Source organism: Myotis myotis, unplaced genomic scaffold, assembly GCF_014108235.1.
Source record: "Myotis myotis isolate mMyoMyo1 unplaced genomic scaffold, mMyoMyo1.p scaffold_m19_p_5, whole genome shotgun sequence".
NCBI classification, from domain to species: Eukaryota; Metazoa; Chordata; class Mammalia; order Chiroptera; family Vespertilionidae; genus Myotis; species Myotis myotis.
The window spans coordinates 15140582-15162355 of record NW_023416357.1 but is presented as its reverse complement, the minus strand read 5'-3'; the positions used below and the strand labels follow the sequence as shown (position 1 = coordinate 15162355).

Here is a 21774-nt window from a genome sequence, read left to right as displayed (position 1 = left end):
AAAAACCTAATATGCTAAGTGTCCAGTTGACCAGTTGGCCATTCAACCAATTAATGCATAATATGCTAATGATATGCTAAGGTTGCTCACCGCTTGCTATGATGAGCACTGACCATCAGGAGACAGACAGTTGACCAGTCGACCAGTTGCTATGATGTGCACTGACCACCAGGGGGTAGACGCTCCGACTGGTAGGTGAGCTTGCTGCTGGGGTCTGGCCGATCAGGACTGAGCAAGACGGGCCGGACACGCCCTGGAGCCCTTCCATAGTTACTCCCCAGCTGGCCAACCTCCCATGTCTCTCCCCAGCCCTGGTGGTGCACCGGTTTGTCCCTTGGCCTGACCTGCACCCTCTTGCAATCTGAGGCCCCTTGGGGGACGTCGAAGAGCCGGTTTCAGCCTGATCCCGCAGGCCAGGCCGAGGGACCCCACTGGTGCATGAATTTGTGCACCGGGCCTCTAGTGTTTTTATACTATGTTGCAGATGTCTTTGGCCATCTAGTAGGTTTCTGGCCATCTTCCCCACCCCCATAAGTTGGTGCTTGCTCATGCAACACAAAGCAATTTGAATGTGATTCTAAAAAAAATCTATAGTTTTGCCTCCCGCCTTCTGAATCCCACTCTGCCCTCACCCTCCAAGAGTCCCAGCCCTTTCCAAGGCCAGCAGCACAAGCCACTTCCAGACAGCAGGTCATCTGACTGCTATTGCTGCTGTTCCCTAGCAACCAGGAAGCTGCAGGTTTAAGCTGATGGACGGACAATGCACTGATCTGACCACTAAATATTTGTTCAACATTGCTGACTTTTTGTGGTAGGAAAAAAAAGTCCCTCATGGTGCCAGGATACCTTAGTACAAAGCAATGGAAGGTGAGACTGATCAGCACTGGTCGGTCATGTACCCGGCACTGGGGTTACTTTATCTGACCTGTCATCAGGAGACAGACAATCGTGTATATGAGAGCATGCTCAGTGCTTAACATTCTTTCTAATATAGCTCTGAAAACATTTCCTCTAAAACACATTGGTAATTTGTTGTGTACCCATAAAACTGCTTTGGAAGTCTTTTTTTCTCTGTGATATTTAAGTAAAAATAGACTAATTAATGTTCTGTTTTAAGGACCAGTCTCTCCTCCACCAGAATATATATATTTTTTCCTTTGGAATTTGATAAAAAAGAGTAGTGTGTTGCCATGGCAGAATCTCATTTAAGGCTCTGTAGCCTTTGGAAGCCTTCAGTTGATTTACATCCCGATTTTCCTGGCTCTCCACTTCCTAAGTTTCCTTTTGCCTGCCCAGCGTTTGCCATATTGTTGTTTTGTTGCTCAGTTCCCGGCTGCCCTGGTTGCCCACCGTGTTCTTAAGCTGCTGAAGACACTTAGTACAAACTCCGAGAGATCCCGGTGAGAAGGGCACTTTATTCCTCGCCGATGGGAAGGTAGAAAACAGTCAAAACAACAGGACATCTTCTTGTTTTTTTGCCACATTTGAAAAGAGATTTAAATTTTCTTCTATTTGAAGTTTGTGGAATGTCTACTTTGTGTCAGGACTTGTGTTTGTTTCTTTTTAGAGAAATGGCAAGAAATAGACATATTGTTTAGTTTTTTTTTTTTTTAAACCTTACCCACCCCCAATTTCTTCTCTCAAGGAGTCCTTTCAATCTCAGAAAAATGAAATCCCTAACATTTTTATTTTTTCTAAAGGTTTTTTTGTGTGTGTGTATCTTAAAATAGTTCTTCCTTGACTCAGAAAACCCCTTTCCTTTATAGTTGAGCTTCTAGAAAGAACAGTTTATATTCAGTAGCTTTATTATTTTCTTTCCCCAATCATCCTTTTCTCAAGTCTACATCCAACCACTAAACTTATTCTAACAAGGATTACTGTTATCTACGACTGCATATGCCATACCAGAACTCAACAGCTTAAAGCTCAACAACTATCTGTTCTTTCTCTTGGTTCTGTGGGTAACTGGGCTCAGCTAGGCTGTACTTCTGAGTCACATGCCATTGGTTGGGTTACAGTCCTCTTTCTTCAGGCATGATCAGGTTGGAATGTCTAAGACAGCTTGAAAGTTGCTGCTGGATGCCAGCTGGGAGGTCGCCTGGAGCTGTTGACCAGATGCCTGGGGGGTTCCCCATGCAGCTTGGACTTCTCATAGCATGAAGGCTGGGTTCCAAGAGCATTCCAAGTGCAAAGGCAGAGCTGAAGGTCTCTTAAGGTCTTAGCCTAAGAAGTTTTACCATCTCACTTCTCCCCACATTCTCTTGGTGAAAACGGGTCACAGGGCAAGCCAAATTCAACAGGAGGGTAAACAGAAGCCACCTCTTGGATGTTCACGTTGCAAAGCGGATGTGAGATGCTGTAGCCATCTTGTAAACACAATTACTTGGGATCAACCAATCAACTCAACCATTCTTCTGTAGCTTTAGCAGGACTAACCACTCTCAATGGGTGATTGGTGGTGCTGCCTCCTGGTGTCCTTTCTATCTCTTCCCACTCATCCTTAGCCTTCTCCATTTTTTCTTTCCCTCCTTGCCCCTGCCATATCAGTATTCCCCAAGGTTCTTCACCTTCGTATCTTTTTAGTCTCCGTTTCTTTCTTAGAAAATTATATCTGCACTCAAGGCATGAAAGGTAATGTACTTAATTCAAGAAACGAATTGGAAGCCAAATTCCCACCAATGGAAATGATTGAATGAATTGTGGTACATCTATCTGTATTGTTGAACTTTTCGCATCTATTCTACAGGTGGGAATAGTCTGTATTAAACTAGAAAGAAGTCTGTGATATATTATTAAGGGAAAGATGCATGAAAAATGTTATAGTATAATAGAGAGGTGTGCATACATTTGCATATGTTTTATGAGCAAAGTGCATATGGAAAGATATGCTTCAACCTGCTAACATTGGTTATATTGAACATGCCTTATTGTAATTAACAATCAGCTTGAAAGTAATCAGAGTATTCAAAAATTAAGAACAGATACGAATCTGTAGACAATAAGCATAGAAGATAGTGCAGAATAATATTTCCTTAATGACTTAGAGAATGTCTAAAAAAATGCAGATCTCTATTTTTTTTTTTGTGTGTGTGTGTGATGAATGCTTATATATGCATAGAAATAGGTCTGTAAAGATTTAGAAGAAAATGTTAACAGTAGTCATTTCTGGATGGCAGATGATTTTTATTTCTCTTGGCTTATCTACATTATGCAATTTCAAAACAATGTTATTTTCATAATAGAAATAACATGACTTCTAAAAATAGAAGGTAGTACATAAAACTGGTACCATTAAGCTGCCCATTATTTGAATACTCAAGACTTGAAAAAGCAACAATAGTATGAAATTATTGCAAAATGAATCCATTTGAGAACAGCAGTTGCCATATAACATTTTTGTTTCTTCCTTATAGCAAAGACTGAAGGAAGAGAAGGAAGCCAAGCGGGCGCGTTTGGATGGTAGGCATGACTACCTATTTGGGATTGTAGCTTCCTGCGTGGACTTGAACAAAGCCGAGGTGGAGGATGCCATTCTTGAGGGGAGTCAGGTAGGATGCATTTGAGTTCTCACTGGCTTGATGATGGGGGACAGGGAGGGTCCGCTGACACTGTCCTATGGCAGCAGAGGAAGGAGGGTGCCTGTTTGATCATGGATAGGACTCCATTCCGATTCCAGACAGATGCTGGCAGCATGGGTTTAGGGCTTTTCAGGTCTTTATGTTGAATCGGGTACGTATAATTGCCATTTAAATTCCACGATGCTGACAGCTCTGTCTGCATCTCTCTGAATCTACTGAGGCTGGGCTCAGGCACCATGTTGGAACCTGATTTTGGAGAATAGGATCTCTGCTCAAAGGCTGATTTTAAAGAAATTATTTATTTCGTTCTAACCTGGGAGGTTGGATTGTGCCATCATTTCCTGGCTTCAACTTTGGTTTGGCAGCTGAATCTGGTTTCTTTTGTTCTTGAGCTTGACTTCCCATTTTCTGCCATGATTCTACTCCAACGCCTAGGATGTGATTTGACCTTGGATGGGAAAGGCGAAAATACTGGAGGATATAATTTCCTGGGCAGTGAGAAAGGCATATCAGGAACCCTGTGATGGTTCCTGGAGGCTGTTTTTCTTCTCCTTCTTCTTTTTTTAACTTATTTAGGAGAGAGAGAGAGAGAGAGAGAGAGAGAGAGAGAGAGAGAGAGAGAGAGAGAGAGAGAGAGAGAGAGAGAGAGAGAGAGAGAGAGAGAGAGAGAGAGCCCTTTTTGTCGAACAGGTGTCACAACACTGTTGACAATGCTTTCCAGTGGTAGGCTTATAAATGTTTAACAGTCAGCTTGGGGCATGAGCGTGGAGAGAGTGTGAATGTTTGCAGATTTCTGTTGTGTAAATACTCCCACGTGGCTGATTCCAAACTACCAACCTAAATGCTAAGTTGGGAGGCGTGTGATCGGTTGGCTGTCGCTCCAGCAGTCCACAAGCTTTGCGCCTTCCTGCCGTGCCACTCCAGTGGAGTTAATAGGAGCCAGTGGGACAATTAAGCATGGATGACTCTGAAATGGTTTGAGCATAGGATGAATCAGTCAGGGGTTGAGAGAATGCCCCTTCTCTCCTCTTGGTTCTTCTCATCACAGCTAACCTTTATTGGATATTTACCCTGTGCCAGTCTCTTTTCTCAGTGATCTTCATCTGTTATCCCATTTAATCTTCTTAATACCAGGATATAGATAATATTATTTATAAAATAGAGGCATGGAAGGAAACAGCGCCACATTGCTGATTCAGTCTTGGAGAGAGAGCTCCAGAGGTGAAGTGCTTAAGCCAGCGGTTCTCAACCTGTGGGTCGCGACCCCTTTGGGGGTGGAACGACCCTTTCACGGGGTCGCCTAAGACCATTGGAAAACACATATATAATTACATATTGTTGTTGTGATTAATCACTATGCTTTAATTATGTTCAATTTGTAACAATCAAATTGGGGGTCACCACAACATGAGGAACTGTATTAAAGGGTCGTGGCATTAGGAAGGTTGAGAACCACTGGCTTAACCCTACCCTACTTCCCAATTCAGACCTCTGGATTTGGGATGACGCAGGTGGGGTAAATGAGTCAAAGTTCTGGACTGTGGGAAACCCCAGTTAAATTGCTCTGTCATACTCAAAACTCAGGAATATTAAAACCTGGAAGTTTTAAGACAGCCTCCTGGCTCAGGCTTGCAAGCAAGGCTAGAAGGACAGGCGTTTCAGGATGGCTGTGATGGAAGTATCTCTGATCGCATTCTTGGAGTTAATCTCATGCAGTGCATCCATCCCAGGGAAGGAAATGTACCAAGGAAACAGGGCCACTCGCTTTTCCTCACACCCAGTGGTTTTATCCATAGCATGGTAGAAACTGAAGGGGCCTTATTTTCACATTTAAATTTTTAGGCTAGATTTTATCCTTTAAATTTTTTTTTTTATTATAAGTTGTGGTAAAATACACATAAATAAAATGTACCGTCTTAATTATTTTAAAGTGCATGTACTACATTTTGTTTATTCATTCATTCTTCAATGAACAGTTGAATTGCTTCCATTTTTTGGCTACTGTGAATAATGCTGCTGTGAACATGATTGTACAGATACATCTGTAAGATCCTGCTTCCATTCTTTGGCATGTATACCCAGAAGTGGAATTTTTGGCTAATATAGTAATTCTATTTTTAATATTTTGATGAAATGCCATACTGTTTTCCATAATGACATTTTACATCCTTGCCAACAGTGCACAAGGGTTCCAGTTTCTCCACATCCTTGCCAACATTTATTATTTTCTATTCTTTTGATAGTAGCCATCCTAAAGGGAGTGCAGATTTTATCATTTCTTCCCATTTGAATTCAAAACTATGCTACTGACAATTTAAAAGAACCCCATCCTTTGGTAGCAGGTGTACAGTGATCCTCACGGTGGGGTGGATGGGACCAGGTTCCAGGTTGCTATGGGCTGGACTGTTCCATGTCATGTGTGTTCTCATGGCATTTTTTCAGTGATTATAGTGATTACTGCAATTTAATATTAACAATTATCTGGGTTTCGAAAGGTTTGTTTTCTGATCTGCAATTGATTGCAAATAAAACAGTCATCTATGTTTATATTTGCCTTCAACAGCTCAACACTTTAGGAAATGATCAAAATGGAGAGACAGCCCAGCCTATATGGTTCAGTGCTTGAGCTTTGACCCATGAAGCAAGAGGTCATGGGTTTGATTCCTGGTCAGGGCACATGCCCAGGGTTGCGGGCTTGATCCCCAGTGGGGGACGTGCAGGAGGCAGCAGATCAATGTTTCTCTCTCATTGATGTTTCTATCTTCCCCTCCCTCTCCCTTCCTCTTTCTCAAAAAAATGAATAAAAACATATTTTAAAAAAATAAAGAGACAATCTCTTCAAATCTGTATATGTGACAAGTATTTTTATGGTTAATTGAATTACTTCTTTGAGTTGAATCTTTCTATGTGCGGCATTTCTATGTGGCTTGTATCAAATGCAGTTGTATCCGAATGAGAAAGATGACAGTAAATGCTGATTTAAATGCGGTTTCTAATCAAGAACAAAGTTGTTACCTTGCCTTTTCTTTTCCCCAGATTGAAAGAATTGATCGGCTTTTTGCTGTTGGAGGTCTTCGTCACCTCATGTTTTACTATCAGGATGTGGAGGTAGCAGAAACAGGTATCCAAATTCGATGGGACACAACCCAGAAATGTGTTAGATGTAACTGAGGGTGGCACGAAGCAGAAGGCCACTGTGAGACCTGAGCAGGTAGCAGTGCGGTGTGGGGGATGAGACTCAGGTTCTATTTTTACCTTAAGGAAAGGAGACAGGTATGATGGGTACCTAGCCTGGTTGTTCTATCTTTATTTGGGACGTTTTGTTTACTTTGTCAGGCTGTACTGGTAATTAAGGTACAATAAAGTAGCTTACGTTTTGAGACTTCCTTTCCTTACATGCTAGTTCATTTCAAGCAATCATATTCTATAACTTCTAATGGGCATCTGTTTCTTCTCTATATAGGCACTATTTCCTTTTAACGTAGGAATTGTTGCCAACACCCTAACGTGAGTTTTCCCGTTATATGTCACATTATGTTTATTTTCCACTGACTATGATTCAAAGGAGTAATATGGAATGATAAGTTTAGTCAGTTTCACTTAAGAAAAATTTGTAAATCTTTTGTGGAGTCAACTGGCAAATCCCATTTTACTTTTATGTGGATTCATATAATTCTAAAGCCAAGCTAGTGACATAAACAGATATATTATGATTATATTAACTTTTCATATGCATCCTTTTATTACCTTTTTGAAGAAAGGGAAAATAGTTATTGCTGTTGGTATATAATGTGACTATGCTTTTTTTGTTTAAAAGCTGAGCAAATTGTGCATGTGTAATCTAAATGATCAGCATTTCCTCAAAATTATCTATTGATGTTTTGTGCTCAGAAAGTATTTTATATTTTGAGGGAAAAGTCAAAATAACACAGAAGCTTTGAATTCTATCCCAGGTTGCAAAGCCCATGCAGTGCTGAGTTCATTCATGAACTATGCACTGGGTGAAGTAGCCCTCACTCTCTTGAGATTTTTGGATTCTGATGTGGGTGAGATGTTTAATTCGTTCTAAGACACTTGGGAGTTCCTGCATGATTTTTTTTTTTTTTTTTACCTTAAAACTCTCTTTGCTTCTGATACCTTGGTGTCTTGATGAAGCTCTAGTTTAACAACTTCCTCATGAGACCCAGATGATATTAGTCAGAAGTGGGACACAGTTTTGAATGAGGGAGGTAGCTTCTGGTTGCCTTTCTTGGAGCGGTTCATTGTCAGCACCCCAGTCCAGGTCTCTAGCCAGCACCACAGGGAAGAAAGAGCCCCCCCGAGAAGATTCCCCCTTGGAGGTCTAATCCCAGGGTCTCAGGATCCAACTTCCAGCCCACTCTCCTCCTCAACCCCTTCTGTTAGCACTAATGATCTTGCTCCTGCCCCAATAGTCTTGTTTGAGCTACCAGTTCATTTGGAGATCTAACACTTTCTGGGGCAGATAAGAACACAGTGGAAGCGCTCAGAGCATACTCTGTGTACTTACATGATCCACTCATGAACTGCATGCTTGCATGACCAAAAATGAATTTTCAGATAATAATAATGATAATGCTTAGTGAGCTAGTCTTTTGATATACCTTTCTAAGGGCTTTACAGGTTTTCACTTATTTAATCCTGACAACAATTCCAATGCTGGGTGTTAGAATTATTATTCCCATTTTTCAGATGATAAAACCGAGGCACAGAAAGATTAAGTAATTTTGCCCAAGGTCACATGACTAAGCAGGGCAGCCTGAGATTGAAGCCCTGGGAGTCAGACTCTAGAGGTCACACCATTCGCTGCGATGCTCTCCTGCCTCTACACAATCCTGACTCTAGCATTGTAGTGAAGAGCCAACCATGACAGAGGAGGGGCAGCAGGAGGAGGTGGAGGTCTGAATTGTTGGAGTTAGAGCTGACTTTTTATCTTGGCTCTGCACCTGCCTTCAGGTTCTAGAGAGGTTTAACAATGTAGACAGTGTTCCAATCAGAGTCCCTGACACGCAGCATATGCCAATTGATGCTGTCCCCTCCCTTACCTGCTCTCACTGCCCCTGGGAAGGCCCGCTGTGACCGAGATGACCTTTAGAGCTTCAGCAAGGATCTTCTCTGCACCAATCTTTCTTATTCCTGCTCCTCTCCTTCCTGCTTTTTCCTGGAGCAACGATTTTGAAATGAAACTATGATTGAGCAGGTCCTTTTATATTTCTTTAGGGTTCAGGCTAGAGATTGTCCAGGAGTTGGACCCTCTAGGGCCCATGGATGAGCCAACATGACATATTTTAACAAGGAAGCTCTATCCGGCGACCACTGCAATAGCAGTTGTGCACCGAACATTCTTGTGCATTTGTAGGACAACCAAGCTCTTCAGGAGGGGTAAATCCTATTTCTGCAAAGACTGAAAAACCTAAAGTGTTCGTGACGGAGGGAAAAGATGTTGCTCTGACTGGAGTATGCGTGTTCTTCATCAGGCCCGACCCTTCCAGAGCCATCACCCCCGAAAACATCCACCGGGTAAGGGGCAAGGGCAGCCCTCCACCCCCTTACCAAAAACCACTTACGTTCTGCGGGAGGCAGCCATTGTTTATTAAATATTCACTAAATATCTAAAACTCCTTTCAAAGAAGTATTTTTAAAAGCACTTAAAGCAAGCAATTAAGAGGACATTTGCTTTAAATCTGTTAGGGAAGAGGACTAAATACTCATTTTATTAACAAAAACTGATGTTACATTGTGTGTGTGTGTGTGTGTGTGTGTGTGTGTGTGTGTCTTTCCTTTTAAAAAGAATTCCTCATATATAATTTATTTTATAAGACATTCCATACATTTAAAATCAGACTTTTTAAAGTGAACATATATAACTTTATTCTTTTCTGTGCAGAATAAAGTTCATCGGTACATGTCTCCCCTGCCCTTAATAGGTACATTATCTGCTTGGTGTAGATAAACTGGTAAACTTCTTCTGCTCTATTTGTTTCATTTTTATTGTTATGATTGCAGTTCAGAATAGTATAAAGCTTATGTCTTAACCGGAGTATGAGAAATAACAATTTATTGGATGGAGATACTGAATAGAAAAACAGACAATGGCCAGACCATCTGTAACAATAAAACTTTGACCTCCAACCTGCAGCAACCTGCCCAGGAAAGCAACCTCCTGTCTACAAACAACAAAAACAAAACAAAAAACAAACCCCCAGGTAGCCAGCCTGCTAGTCAGACTCTCAGGAAAGCCAACTAGCAAGCTAAACAGTAACTGCTGTCCCAGTTGCTCAGAATGGCCAGGATTTTATACTTGGGTGCCAGTCTACTGAACTTTTGTCCATACTTCCAATGGCCTTCTCGGGGGCCAACCAGGGAAAGCCAAGCGTGCTCTCCCACCAACCACATAGGATGCCCTGCTTCTACTTAGCCCTCCCCCAGCTTCCCCACGCCAGCACCCCCCATTCAGGACACCCCACGAGAAGGCTCTCCCACTCCCCTGCCTGCCTATGAGGCTGTGCTGAAGGAAGGTGATGGTGGCGGACTCCCTTACTACAGCAAGCTCCGAATTACTAGCCTTTGCTTTTCTCGGGAGGTCTTTACTCACTTCCATAGGATGGTTGGTTAATGGACAACATTCACAGAAGACTTTGTAGCTATGTTGCGGTTGAAGGTCCTTTTTACAGTAAAGGGTCCCATTTGCTTTCCAGGAGGTGAGCTTTAACATGTTGGATGCTGCAGATGGGGGCCTGCTCAATAGCATGCGGCGTTTGCTGTCGGACATCTTCATTCCCGCGCTCAGGGCCATGGGCCAGGGCTGGGGTGAGCTCGAGGGGCTTCAAGAAGCACCCGCCATTCGGCAGGAGTTCCTGAGCTCTCTGGAAGGCTTTGTGAGCGTCCTTTCGGGTGCGCAGGAGAGTTTGAAGGAGAAGGTAAGCAAGCACAAAGAAGTTACTCCTTCAAAAATGGTCAGGGGTGAACAAATCAACATAGAAGTGTGTAATACTTCCCTTAAGTAGTCTTAATCCCACTATCTTGCAAACCTTTAAAAAATTTCATGGGCATTTTTTTTTTGGTTAATCCTCACATGAGGATATTTTTTCATTGAATTTTAGGGAGAGTGGAAGAGAGGGAAAGACAGAGAAACATCAATGTGAAACACATTGATTGGTTGCCTTCTGCGAGTCCTGACCAGGGCCCACGTCAGGGAGGAGCTTGCAACCAAGGTATGTGTCCCTGACCGGAATCGAACCTGGGACCCTTTGGTTAGCAGGCTGAATCTGCTGAGCCAAACCAGCTAGGGCTCATGGGCATTTTTATTGCTCCCTCATGATATGGTGGTGACTAGATTTAAATTCCTTAGTTCAGAGTGATTAATGCATCAGAGGTTCCATAGAAATGGTGACTATGATGGAAGACTCAGTCATAGCAGATGTGTGGCTGCAGAGTATGAAATGCTGTGGCATTGCTCTGCATCCCAGAAGGAAGGAACTAGGACCCAGTGTGTGTGTGTGTGTGTGTGTGTGTGTGTGTGTGTGTCTGGGGGGGGGTGGTGGTGGTGGGTAGGAATGAAGGAAATCCTGGAGAGGAGGGAGGAGAGAGGAATTAACACGTCTGGAGAGGAGAGAGTGGGTCAGGCCCTTTGGTTCAGCCAGTGACCAAAGTGCCTTTAATTAAAAGTGTGGCAAATGTGAGCTTTAGCTTCTATAAAATTTGTTCCATCTGTAAAGCCTTTGTTAGTGATTTCTGGGGTAGATGACGGCCCACACCCGGCATGAGTGGGAGGTAGAAGAATGGAGCCCATGATACCATTGACAATATAGCACTCACTCCTCTCAAGGGAAAAAGTCTTCAGTAAATATTGAGATCCGTTTTGTATGATGTGTGTTTAAAAACACACTAGGTTTCATTGTCAAGTCAAAATCCAACATATCCTTTATTCCCCCCTTCCTCCTTCCTCCTCCTAAAACAAGTCTTTGTGTTGTCAGTGAACTTGCTAACTATAAAGATGTTATTGAGTCAGGACAAGAGAACATGTCCCTCTGGTTAGTTTGCAAAAACAAATGTGATAAATTAGAAATTACTCCTCTCTACCAGTCAATATTCTTTCTTCTTTTTTAAATTAAATCTTTATTGTTCAGATTATTACAGTTGTTCCTCTTTTTCCCCCCCATAGCTCCCCTCCACCCAGTTCCCACCCCACCCTCTGCCCTTACCCCCCCCCCCACTGTCTTCATCCATAGGTATACGATTTTTGTCCAGTCTCTTCCCGCACCCCCCACACCCCTCCCCCACCGAGAATAGTCAGTCCACTCTGTTTCTATGCCCCTGATTTCTATTATATTCACCAGTTTATTCTGTTCATCAGATTATTTATTCACTTGATTTTTAGATTCACTTGTTGATAGATGTGTATTTGTTGTTCATAATTTGTATCTTTACCTTTTTATTCTTCTTTCTCTTCTTAAAGGATACCTTTCAGCATTTCATATAATACTGGTTTGGTGGTGATGAACTCCTTTAGCTTTTTCTTATCTGTGAAGCACTTTATCTGACCTTCAATTCTGAATGATAGCTTTGCTGGATAAAGTAATCTAGGTTGTAGGTTCTTGCTATTCATCACTTTGAATATTTCTTGCCACTCCCTTCTGGCCTGCAAAGTTTCTGTTGAGAAATCAGCTGACAGTCTTATGGGTACTCTCTTGTAGGTAACTGAGTTTCTTTCTCTTGTTGATTTTAAGATTCTCTCTTTGTCTTTTGCTCTTGGCATTTTAATTATGATGTGTCTTGGTGTGGTCCTCTTTGGATTCCTTTTGTTTGGGGTTCTCTGCGTTTCCTAGACTTGTAAGTCTATTTCTTTCACCAGGTAGGGGAAGGTTTCTGTCATTATTTCTTCAAATAGGTTTTCTTTTCTTTTTTTTTTTTTAAATATATTTTATTTTTTTAAAATATATTTTATTGATTTTTTACAGAGAAGAAGGGAGAGAGATAGAGAGTTAGAAACATCGATGAGAGAGAAACATCGATCAGCTGCCTCCTACACATCTCCTACTGGGGATGTGCCGGAAACCTAGGTACATGCCCTTGACTGGAATCGAACCTGGGACCTTTCAGTCCGCAGGCCGACGCTCTATCCACCGAGCCAAACCGGCTAGGGCCAAATAGGTTTTCAATATCTTGCTCTCTCTCTTCTTCTGGCACCCCCATAATTCGGATGTTGGTACGCTTGAAGTTGTCCCAGAAGCTCCTTACACTATCTTCATATTTTTGGATTCTTTTTGTTTTTCCAGTTGGGTGTTTTTTGCTTCTTCATATTTCAAATCTTTGACTTGATTCTTGTGACCTTATAACCGTGGTTTTGAACTCAATATCCAGTAGTTTGCTTTCCTCCATTTATGTCATATGTGACCTCTTTCTTTGTCTCCATATTTTGGCTGCTTCCCTGTGTTGATAGAGTGGCCTCAGTTGCCAGCCCTTTCCACGTGCACCTCCGTACCTCTGCACTTTACTTCCGCACCTCCTCTGAGTCTCAGTGTGCTTTTTTCTTTCCTTCTAGTTGTAGAATTTTCACTCAGCCAGCCTTCCTGTGGTTCTGGATGGTGTCCGTTTTGTCTTTTAGTTGTATTTTTGAAGTGATTGTGTGAGGCAGCAATTTCCAGTGTTTACCTATGCCGCCATCTTGGTTTCTCCTCCCAGTCAATTTTCTTGAAGCTTCCCTACTTTCTTTGGTTTCATGAGTTAACATTAATTTTCAAGTTCCCTATTCCCAAATTCTGTGATGTTATCTTCCCCTCTAGTTCAGTCTTTCTTTTTTACCCAGAATTTGACCTCAGACCCATCTTCTCAAGTGGTGTGCTCAGTGTGTGTGAGAATTGGGCATTGGATGCCTCACTGTTTCAGGGTATTTCTTCAGAGAGCAGGGCTGGTTTAGACTGGAGGAGCCAAGGGGTCAACGTGTGTGTGTGTGTGTGTGTGTGTGTGTGTGTGTTTAAAAAGCACCACCTTATTATCTAATTTTCATTTTAATTAGGTGAACCTTCAAAAGTGTGACATATTTGAACTGAAAACCCTGAAGGAACCGATAGACTATGTGACTCTAGCTAATAACCCCGAGACTTTGGGAAAAATAGAAGGTTGTATGAAAGTATGGATCAAACAAACAGAACAGGTAATTTCCAAATATCAGTTGTCATGCTACTGAACTGGCCAATTGAAGAAGGTTTATCATTTGCTATTCCCGTTTTCCTAAGGATTTTACCATGAGTGCCTGAAAAGGTGAGAGGTTCCCCTGGTGTTAATTTAGAGTCATTAGTTAGGAAGAGATAGTAAGAATTCTAAGAGATGAAAGTTAATGACTCTGTATGCTTACAGAACTAGAAGACAGCACTTTACTATTTTTCCCCTCAAGGCATAATTTACTTTGATGAGAACATCTGTAGAAATCAGAGTTATCTCATTTAGTGTGTCCTCCAAAGAGAGATTTGAGACTTAACCTTAAAAAATATTTTCTGAAAAGTCCTAAGTGAAGGTGGACAGTGCATCAAAAAGTAAACACAATTGAAATTAACCAACATAGGCGTGGGGACTTTCTAAGGTTATATTGCTTTGAGGTTATACATAGTAAGTGAGTATAACGAAGGAAATGTGCTGAGGTCAGGTCCTCTAAAAGCTTATAACTCCTTAAGTGAGTAGTTTTCAGTTGTTAGAAGAAGTAAACTAAGTTTTTGTGGAGGTTGTAAAAATGGATACGTGTCAAGTTAGTAAAAGGCTATCATTCAAAACATGCAAATGAATCAGCCTGGAGCACGTTCAGATAGCACACTCATTTCCTTATTTTTTTGCTTATCTGTAGCATTCATACCTCCTGCCTTGCTCAGTGGTTCACGTTTGTCCTGTGCATTCACAGGTCCTCGCGGAAAACAATCAGCTGCGGAAGGAAGCTGATGACCTTGGGCCCCGAGCGGAGTTGGAGCACTGGAAAAAGAGACTGTCCAAGTTTAATTACCTTTTGGATCAATTGAAAAGCCCAGATGTGAAGGCTGTGTTGGCAGTGCTTGCTGCTGCCAAGTCGAAACTTCTGAAGGTTGTCAGCCACTTTTTGCTGTATGAAGTGGGAAATTCATGTTCTAGGGCAGTGATGGTGAACCTATGACATGTGGGTCAGAGGTGACACGCAAACTCATTTTTTTGTTTGATTTTTCTTTGTTAAATGGCATTTAAATTATATAAAATAAATACCAAAAATATAAGTCTTTGTTTTACTATGGTTGCAAATATCAAAAAATTTTTATATGTGACACGGCACCAGAGTTAAGTTAGGGTTTTTCAAAATGCTGGCACGCCGAGCTCAAAAGGTTCGCCATCACTGTTCTAGGGTATTTCAGGTCACAGAGTAATCAGGGACAGAAACATGTTATTATACCCCCATGAAAAAAATGAAGATTGGAGATTGCCCTTCTATAATTTTTGATACCATGGAAATAGCTTTTGAATTAAAGGTATTTGTTGGTTGATATACCTGTATGTATATGTATCATTAGAGAACATTGCATGTAATTAAGATAGCACATCATAACATGATTATATATACAGTATGAATTCAGACCAACTAAGAGTAGTAATAATGAAAACTTATATATATATATATATATTTAGTTCTGGTATATTAGTTTTATATTGCTCTGTTACAGTTTACCCTCAAACTCAGCAACTTAAAGCAAACGTTTAGTGTCCCACAGTCCGTGGGTCAGGAATTTGGGTGCAGGTTAGCTGGGTGCTTCTGACTCAGGATCTCTCATGAGGTTGCAGTAGGTGTGTTGGCTAATCAGCAGGCTCGACTGGGGAAGATATGATTCCAAGTCACTCATGTGGGTGTTGCAGGATTCAGTTCCTTGCTGGCTGTTGGCTGGGGGCTTCTTTAGTTCTTTACCACTTATCGGGCCCCTCACAACCTGGCAGCTGGCTTCCAGTAAAGGGTATATGTGCAGAGTGCAAGAGAGCACCCCACATGGAAGCCACAGTCTTTCGGTAATCTGATTCCAGAAATGACATCCCATCACTTTGTCACACCCTACTTGTCAGAAGCAATGCTAGATTCAGCCCACAATCAAGGGGTGGGGATGACACAAGACCATGAATACCCGGAGTCGGTGGCCACTGGGAACCATCACAGAGGTGCCTACCACACCTGGCATTGTTGCCATAAAGACAATTTATTAGCCATTTGCATGGATGTTTCAATCTATGAAAATAATTTAAATAATAATTTGTTTCAATAACTGCTTTAGATTTACCTTGTATCATTGTTCAAAGAATGCAACCATTTCATTGTGCTATAATTCAGAAATATCAGGAGGACTTCAATGAAGTCAGTTGAACATGTTGGCTGGAGCTAAATCATTTCCTTTTACTTCTCCTGCTTTTAGATATGTCCATTTTGAAATTCCTAGGTCATAGCACAGTCCTGGTATATGGTTGGCAGTTAATAAATAATTGCTTCCCTCCTGATGCTCTGTCCTAGTTACTTAATAGGTTTTTATAAGAGAAGGCCTAGTAAAAAGATTAAAATTACTCTTCAGTGTGACAAAGTCCTTCACCCCTCTGGGTTCAGTTTTATCTAAGATGCACAGGACAAAGTGAAAGTCGGACCCAAGGGATCTGTGGTGACTCTTAGCAGCTGTTATATTGGAAGCTTCTCTATTAATAATTCCATTAAAATTGCTTTCCTGTACTGTGCTTAGATTTGGCGGGAGATGGATATTCGAATCACCGATGCAGCTAACGAGGCAAAGGACAATGTCAAATATTTGTACACACTTGAAAAATGCTGTGACCCCTTGTACAGCAATGACCCTGTGAGTTAATTATTTCTACCCTCACAGTCTCCTGATGGCCCTTTTATAACAGCTGAATTGAGTGTAGAGTTTTGGTTTGTAGATATTACAGTCTGTTGGAAAAGTCTTAGAAATCTCTTTTTAAGAAAATGATATGTATATATACACATGTCTACATATCTATATATCTATGTCTAGTATATCTATATCTATACCTGTATCTATATCTATATATCTATATCTATATCTATATCTATATCTATATCTATATCTATATCTATGTCTATATAGCTATATATCTACGTCTCTCCATCCATCCATCCTTCCATCTATCAAAGATGTATATGTGCTATTTAAAAAACATTTCTTGCACATTGCATTTTCCATTAAATATTGCAGCCGACATTCTGGGCTACCCTACTGTGGGAAGAGTCATTGAGCAGGTGTTTTTTTGAACTTTTAACTTTAGGAAGTGCCTGCTTTTATTGATTACAAACTTGATTGTTAGTTGACACAACCTCCTTGTCATTAAAAGAAAGTTAATGTTTCTTTCATTGAAATAAAGTGTGATTAACTGAATATGACTAAATAACAAAATGATCCTTAAATGTATTTATGGAAAGTGTTAGATAATATTTTAAATTTTTAAGTAAAAGTGACTTAGGTGACATGATTAGACTATTAGAATTTTGCTGAATTTGATATTTGTTTCCCAGAAGACTTTTGTGGTGTCTTCCAGATATCCATGATTGATGCTATTCCTACACTTATAAATGCAATTAAAATGATCTATAGTATCTCTCATTATTATAACACCTCTGAGAAGATTACGTCTCTGTTTGTAAAGGTAAGTGTATAGCATTAAGTCCGCAGTGCGGTCGCTGATATTTCTTTGCCAATGGTCACTATTTTGGTAATTAAAAATTACCGTATCAATACAACCCAATGTCTCTGAATACTACAATTTAAAAAAAAGCTTAATCCCTCAGTGGAGCTAGAATTAAGTTTATGTGAGAGGCTGATTCTGGCCACATCATGAAACATAATTTCTCAAAGTAACTGTTATAATAAATATTGTGTTATATATGTAATGAAAATGAAAAAAGATTCTTTTTGGAATTTCTTACCTATGTTATTGAGCACATTATTTATTCTGATGGGTAAATTTTAATTAAGAAGAAATGGACTATCTCCTGTTTCATATTTATAAGCTACTGTACCGAATTTATTTGATGCCACAGTTGTTTACTTGGTGTTATTAGGATAGTAATCTCGATAATAAAAGCCACTTGCAATGTTCCAGTAATCCATAAAGCAATTATAGTGATTCTGCCAAAAAACCGTAACTATGTTTAAACCTTATGTCCTAACTCCTAAGTGTTTATGCTGAGCACTGTTGCTTCTCCCACAATGAATGGTCTCTGAGAAATAAATGACTTTTTCATTGCCAAGGCAAAATTTTAAATGCTGTATTAAAATAGAGGAATTTTCATCGTGGCTTGTGCTGTGAATACTGATGCTGTAGGAGTCATGCTTCTTCCTGGGAATAGGGCCATCAGCCTCGCGCGCTCAGAGGAAAATTCTTCTGCTTTCTCACCAAGTAGCAAGACAGCAACTCCTGACCACACTTTAAAACTGCATGTGGGGGTCACACGGGGCTAGTCCTTGGGCAGAAGACTCAAACGTCAACTTGTGTTGTTACTTTAGTAACAACACAAATTGACTTGCATATTATTTGCAGGCCTTGTTGAATAGAATTGTAAAACCACCATTTATCTAAATTTCCAAATCTTTTCATTATGGGACATTTGAAGCAGGTACAAAAGGAAAGAGAATTGTGTACTGAACCTCCACGTACATATTACGCAGATTCAACAACTATTAACACATGGCCAGCCTTCTTTCACTTATACCCCCAACATTTGCACTAAATCCCAGCCATCACATCATTCCATGCATACAGTAGTCGTCCAGTTTTCCTTTTAATTTATAAAACATCCCCGAGAAAAGTATGAAGTCTTTTTAAAGTTTGGACAGATGGATAAAATGCTAGTAGTTACGTACATTAGCTTTACTCTTTTTTTCTGTTGCCTTCTCCTATAGACATGTCTGCTACAGAGCCAGTGGCATGAAATGATCAGGTGGACAGTCCACATGGCACTTAGAAACTGAGTTAGGTGGTAGAGCAAGCTACTCAAGGAGATCAGGAAAACTCTTAGCAGCGTTTAGGTTGGAAAGTGAATCATTTCTAGGGGGCTTGAATTGTGGATTGTCCATGGTCCTTCCAACTCTGTGATTTCACAAATGTTTTAGACAATATATGTGTGGAATCTAAAAATGTTGAACAAATAGAAGCAGAGGAAAGTGGTGGTTGTCAGGGACTGGGGGGTTGGCAGAAATGGGGAGATGGTAAAAATGTATAAACTTTCAATTATATAAGGTGAATAAGTTCTGGGGGTCCAATGTACAGCATGGTGACTATAGTTAGCAATACTGTGTTGTGCACTTGACATTTGCTAAGAGAGCAGATAATTTTTATTTAAAAAAATTAAATTTATTGGGGTAACATTGGTTAATAAAATTATAGATTTCAAGTGTATAGTTCTATAATACATCATCAATATTGCATTGTGTGTTTACCACCCAAAGTCAGATCTCTTCCTCTCACCATATATTTGACCCCTTAACCCTTTACAACCTCTCTCCCCCTTTCCCTCTGGTAACTACCATACTGTTATCTGTGTCTAGAGTTTTTGTTTGTCTTGTTTTTGGGTTTTTTTTTTTTTTTTTTGCTTTTAGTTTTATAGTCCACATGTGAGTGAAATCATATGGTTCTTGACTTTTTCCATCAAACTTACTTCATTAAGCATGATGTGCAGGTGGCAACCAATCAATGATTCTCTCTCATCATTGATGTTTCTATCTCTCTCTTCCTCTCCTTTCCTCTCGGAAATGAATAAAAATATATTTTTAAATGCCATTGGGATTTTGATGGGGATTACATCAAATCTGTATATTGCTTTGGGTAATATGGCAATTTTTTTAAAAAATATATTTTATTGATTTTTTTACAGAGAGGAAGGGAGAGGGATAGAGAGTTAGAAACATCGACGAGAGAGAAACATTGATCAGCTGCCTCCTGCATACCCCCCACTGGGGATGTGCCCGCAACCAAGGTACATGCCCTTGACTGGAATTGAACCTGGGACCCTTGAGTCCGTAGGCCGATGCTCTATCCACTGAGCCAAACTGGTCAGGCTAATATGGCCATTTTAACTATGTTGATTCTTCCAGTCCATCAATATGTAATGTCTTTCCATTTCTTTGTGTCTTCTTCCATTTCTTCTAATAATGTCTTGAGGTTTTCGGTGTATAGATCCTTCACATCCTTTGTTAAAGAGAGCAGACCTTAAGTGCTACCAGCACATACATGAAAAATGATAACTACGTGAGATGATGGAGGTGTTAATTAACTTGATTGTGGTAATCTTTCACTGTGTATATCAAATCATCACATTGTACACCTTAAATATATACAATTTTTATTTATCAGTTGTGCCTCAATAAAGCTGAATAAAAAGCACTAGTGCTTGATCATAGTTGCTATGGAAACAAATAAATCCAAAGCTCAAGTCCACAGATTGTATGTCCTGAGAGGAACAAAAGTTAAGGACCCTCTAGTCCAGCGGTTCTCAACCTATGGGTTGCGACCATCGGAAATCACATATAGCATATCAGATATTTACATTACAATTAATAACAGTAGCAAAATTACAGTTATGAAGTAGCAACGAAAATAATTTTATGGTTGGGGGTCACCACAACATGAGGAACTGTATTAAAGGGTCACAGCATTAGGAAGGTTGAGAACCACTGCTGATGGCTGTCTTATGTACATAATATCATTTTATTGGAAAACTCCAGGTGACCAATCAGATGATATCTGCATGTAAAGCTTATATTACGAACAATGGAACCGCTTCTGTGTGGAGCCAGCCACAGGATGTTGTTGTGGAAAAAATATTATCTGCAATTAAACTTAAGCAGGTAATGGTCAGCCTAATAATACATTTAGGTAACGTTTCATTATTTTTATGTTGTGTTTGGTGATGCATCTTAAATTATTTAGCAATTATTATAATCTTGGATGCTAAAAAGAACAGTAATTCTTCACTATTAAGAAAGTTGCATGTTAATAAACCTTCCCAATTTATGCACTTATTTTACCCTCTTTGGGAGCCTCCTGTGTCCTAGCACCACACTAAAAACTGAAGATACAAAGATGACTAAGATGACTAAGGTTTTCTTAAGCTTCTGACAGACAGATGGGGAGATAGACACAGAGCGAGGCTATTGTCACACGGTGGGACCAGGGTGGAAAGGCTGCTCCTCTGAGTTGCATTATGGATAACTAGGAGTTCGCTAGATCGGAGGATGGGAGAAGATGATATTCCAGACTGATGGATGAGTAAATGAAAAGCCTTGAAACTGGCAGGGCTTGCAGTCCCACCCTAATGTCGCCGTTACCTTTGCTGAAGAGAATAAGGTTGATATCTTTGTTGTTTTCCCTGTCTTATATTTTGCTTTTTGATTTTAAGGAATACCAGCTCTGCTTTCACAAGACAAAACAAAAGCTTAAACAAGATCCAAATGAAAAACAATTTGAATTCAGCGAGATGTATATTTTTGGAAAATTTGAAACTTTCCACCGACGTCTTGCTAAGATATTAGACATCTTTACAGCCTTTAAGACATACTCGGTCCTGCAAGATTCGAAAATTGAAGGGCTGGAAGACATGGTCACTAAATACCAGGTATTGTTTTACAACTGAAGTTGCTGCTCTTATCCATAACAAAAACTTTGATATTTTATGCAAATAACTATTTAAAATGATTCAAATAGTTCATAATGTGAAATATAAGCTCATAGCCCTTAAACAATAAAGAAATCACATTTACTTGAGGATTGTATAATGGTGCTAATATGTTCTTTTCAGGTGTGTGGTTATGATAATGACTTCCCAATAGTCTAAAATTAATCATCATTAGTAAAAGCATTTTCATTAGTAGCACAAGAAAAGTGTTTAAATATAACTTATCACTTCATTTATTCATGCAAGAAATATTTAATGAAGCCAGTACTATGTGTCAGGCACTTGCTCATGAGTTCTGGGTGTCATGTGATTATCTCTGTTTGTAAGCAATTTATTTTGGACACCTGTTAAAAATTAAAAGGATCACATTTTATTGTAGCTTTACCATTCCTAGTTAATTTTACTTTTAACTGCTTTATATTGTAAGGCTATGTATGTGACTAATGTTAGTTTTTAAAATGGGCACACTGATCATGGATGTAG

The 21774-nt window shown here is 40.1% G+C and overlaps 1 protein-coding gene across 1 annotated transcript in view; it reads left to right on the top strand.

The window, feature by feature from the left end:
- Positions 1 to 21774, top strand: part of DNAH5 (dynein axonemal heavy chain 5) — a 192769-nt gene that overhangs the window by 10444 nt on the left and 160551 nt on the right. Inside the window, exons 3-12 of the mRNA XM_036308556.1 lie at positions 3414 to 3548; positions 6615 to 6699; positions 8956 to 9116; positions 10295 to 10516; positions 13615 to 13752; positions 14491 to 14667; positions 16325 to 16438; positions 17157 to 17264; positions 20342 to 20464; positions 21016 to 21231. Of these exons, the coding sequence (XP_036164449.1) occupies positions 3414 to 3548; positions 6615 to 6699; positions 8956 to 9116; positions 10295 to 10516; positions 13615 to 13752; positions 14491 to 14667; positions 16325 to 16438; positions 17157 to 17264; positions 20342 to 20464; positions 21016 to 21231 (1479 nt within the window). The remainder of the gene's footprint in view (positions 1 to 3413; positions 3549 to 6614; positions 6700 to 8955; positions 9117 to 10294; positions 10517 to 13614; positions 13753 to 14490; positions 14668 to 16324; positions 16439 to 17156; positions 17265 to 20341; positions 20465 to 21015; positions 21232 to 21774) is intronic.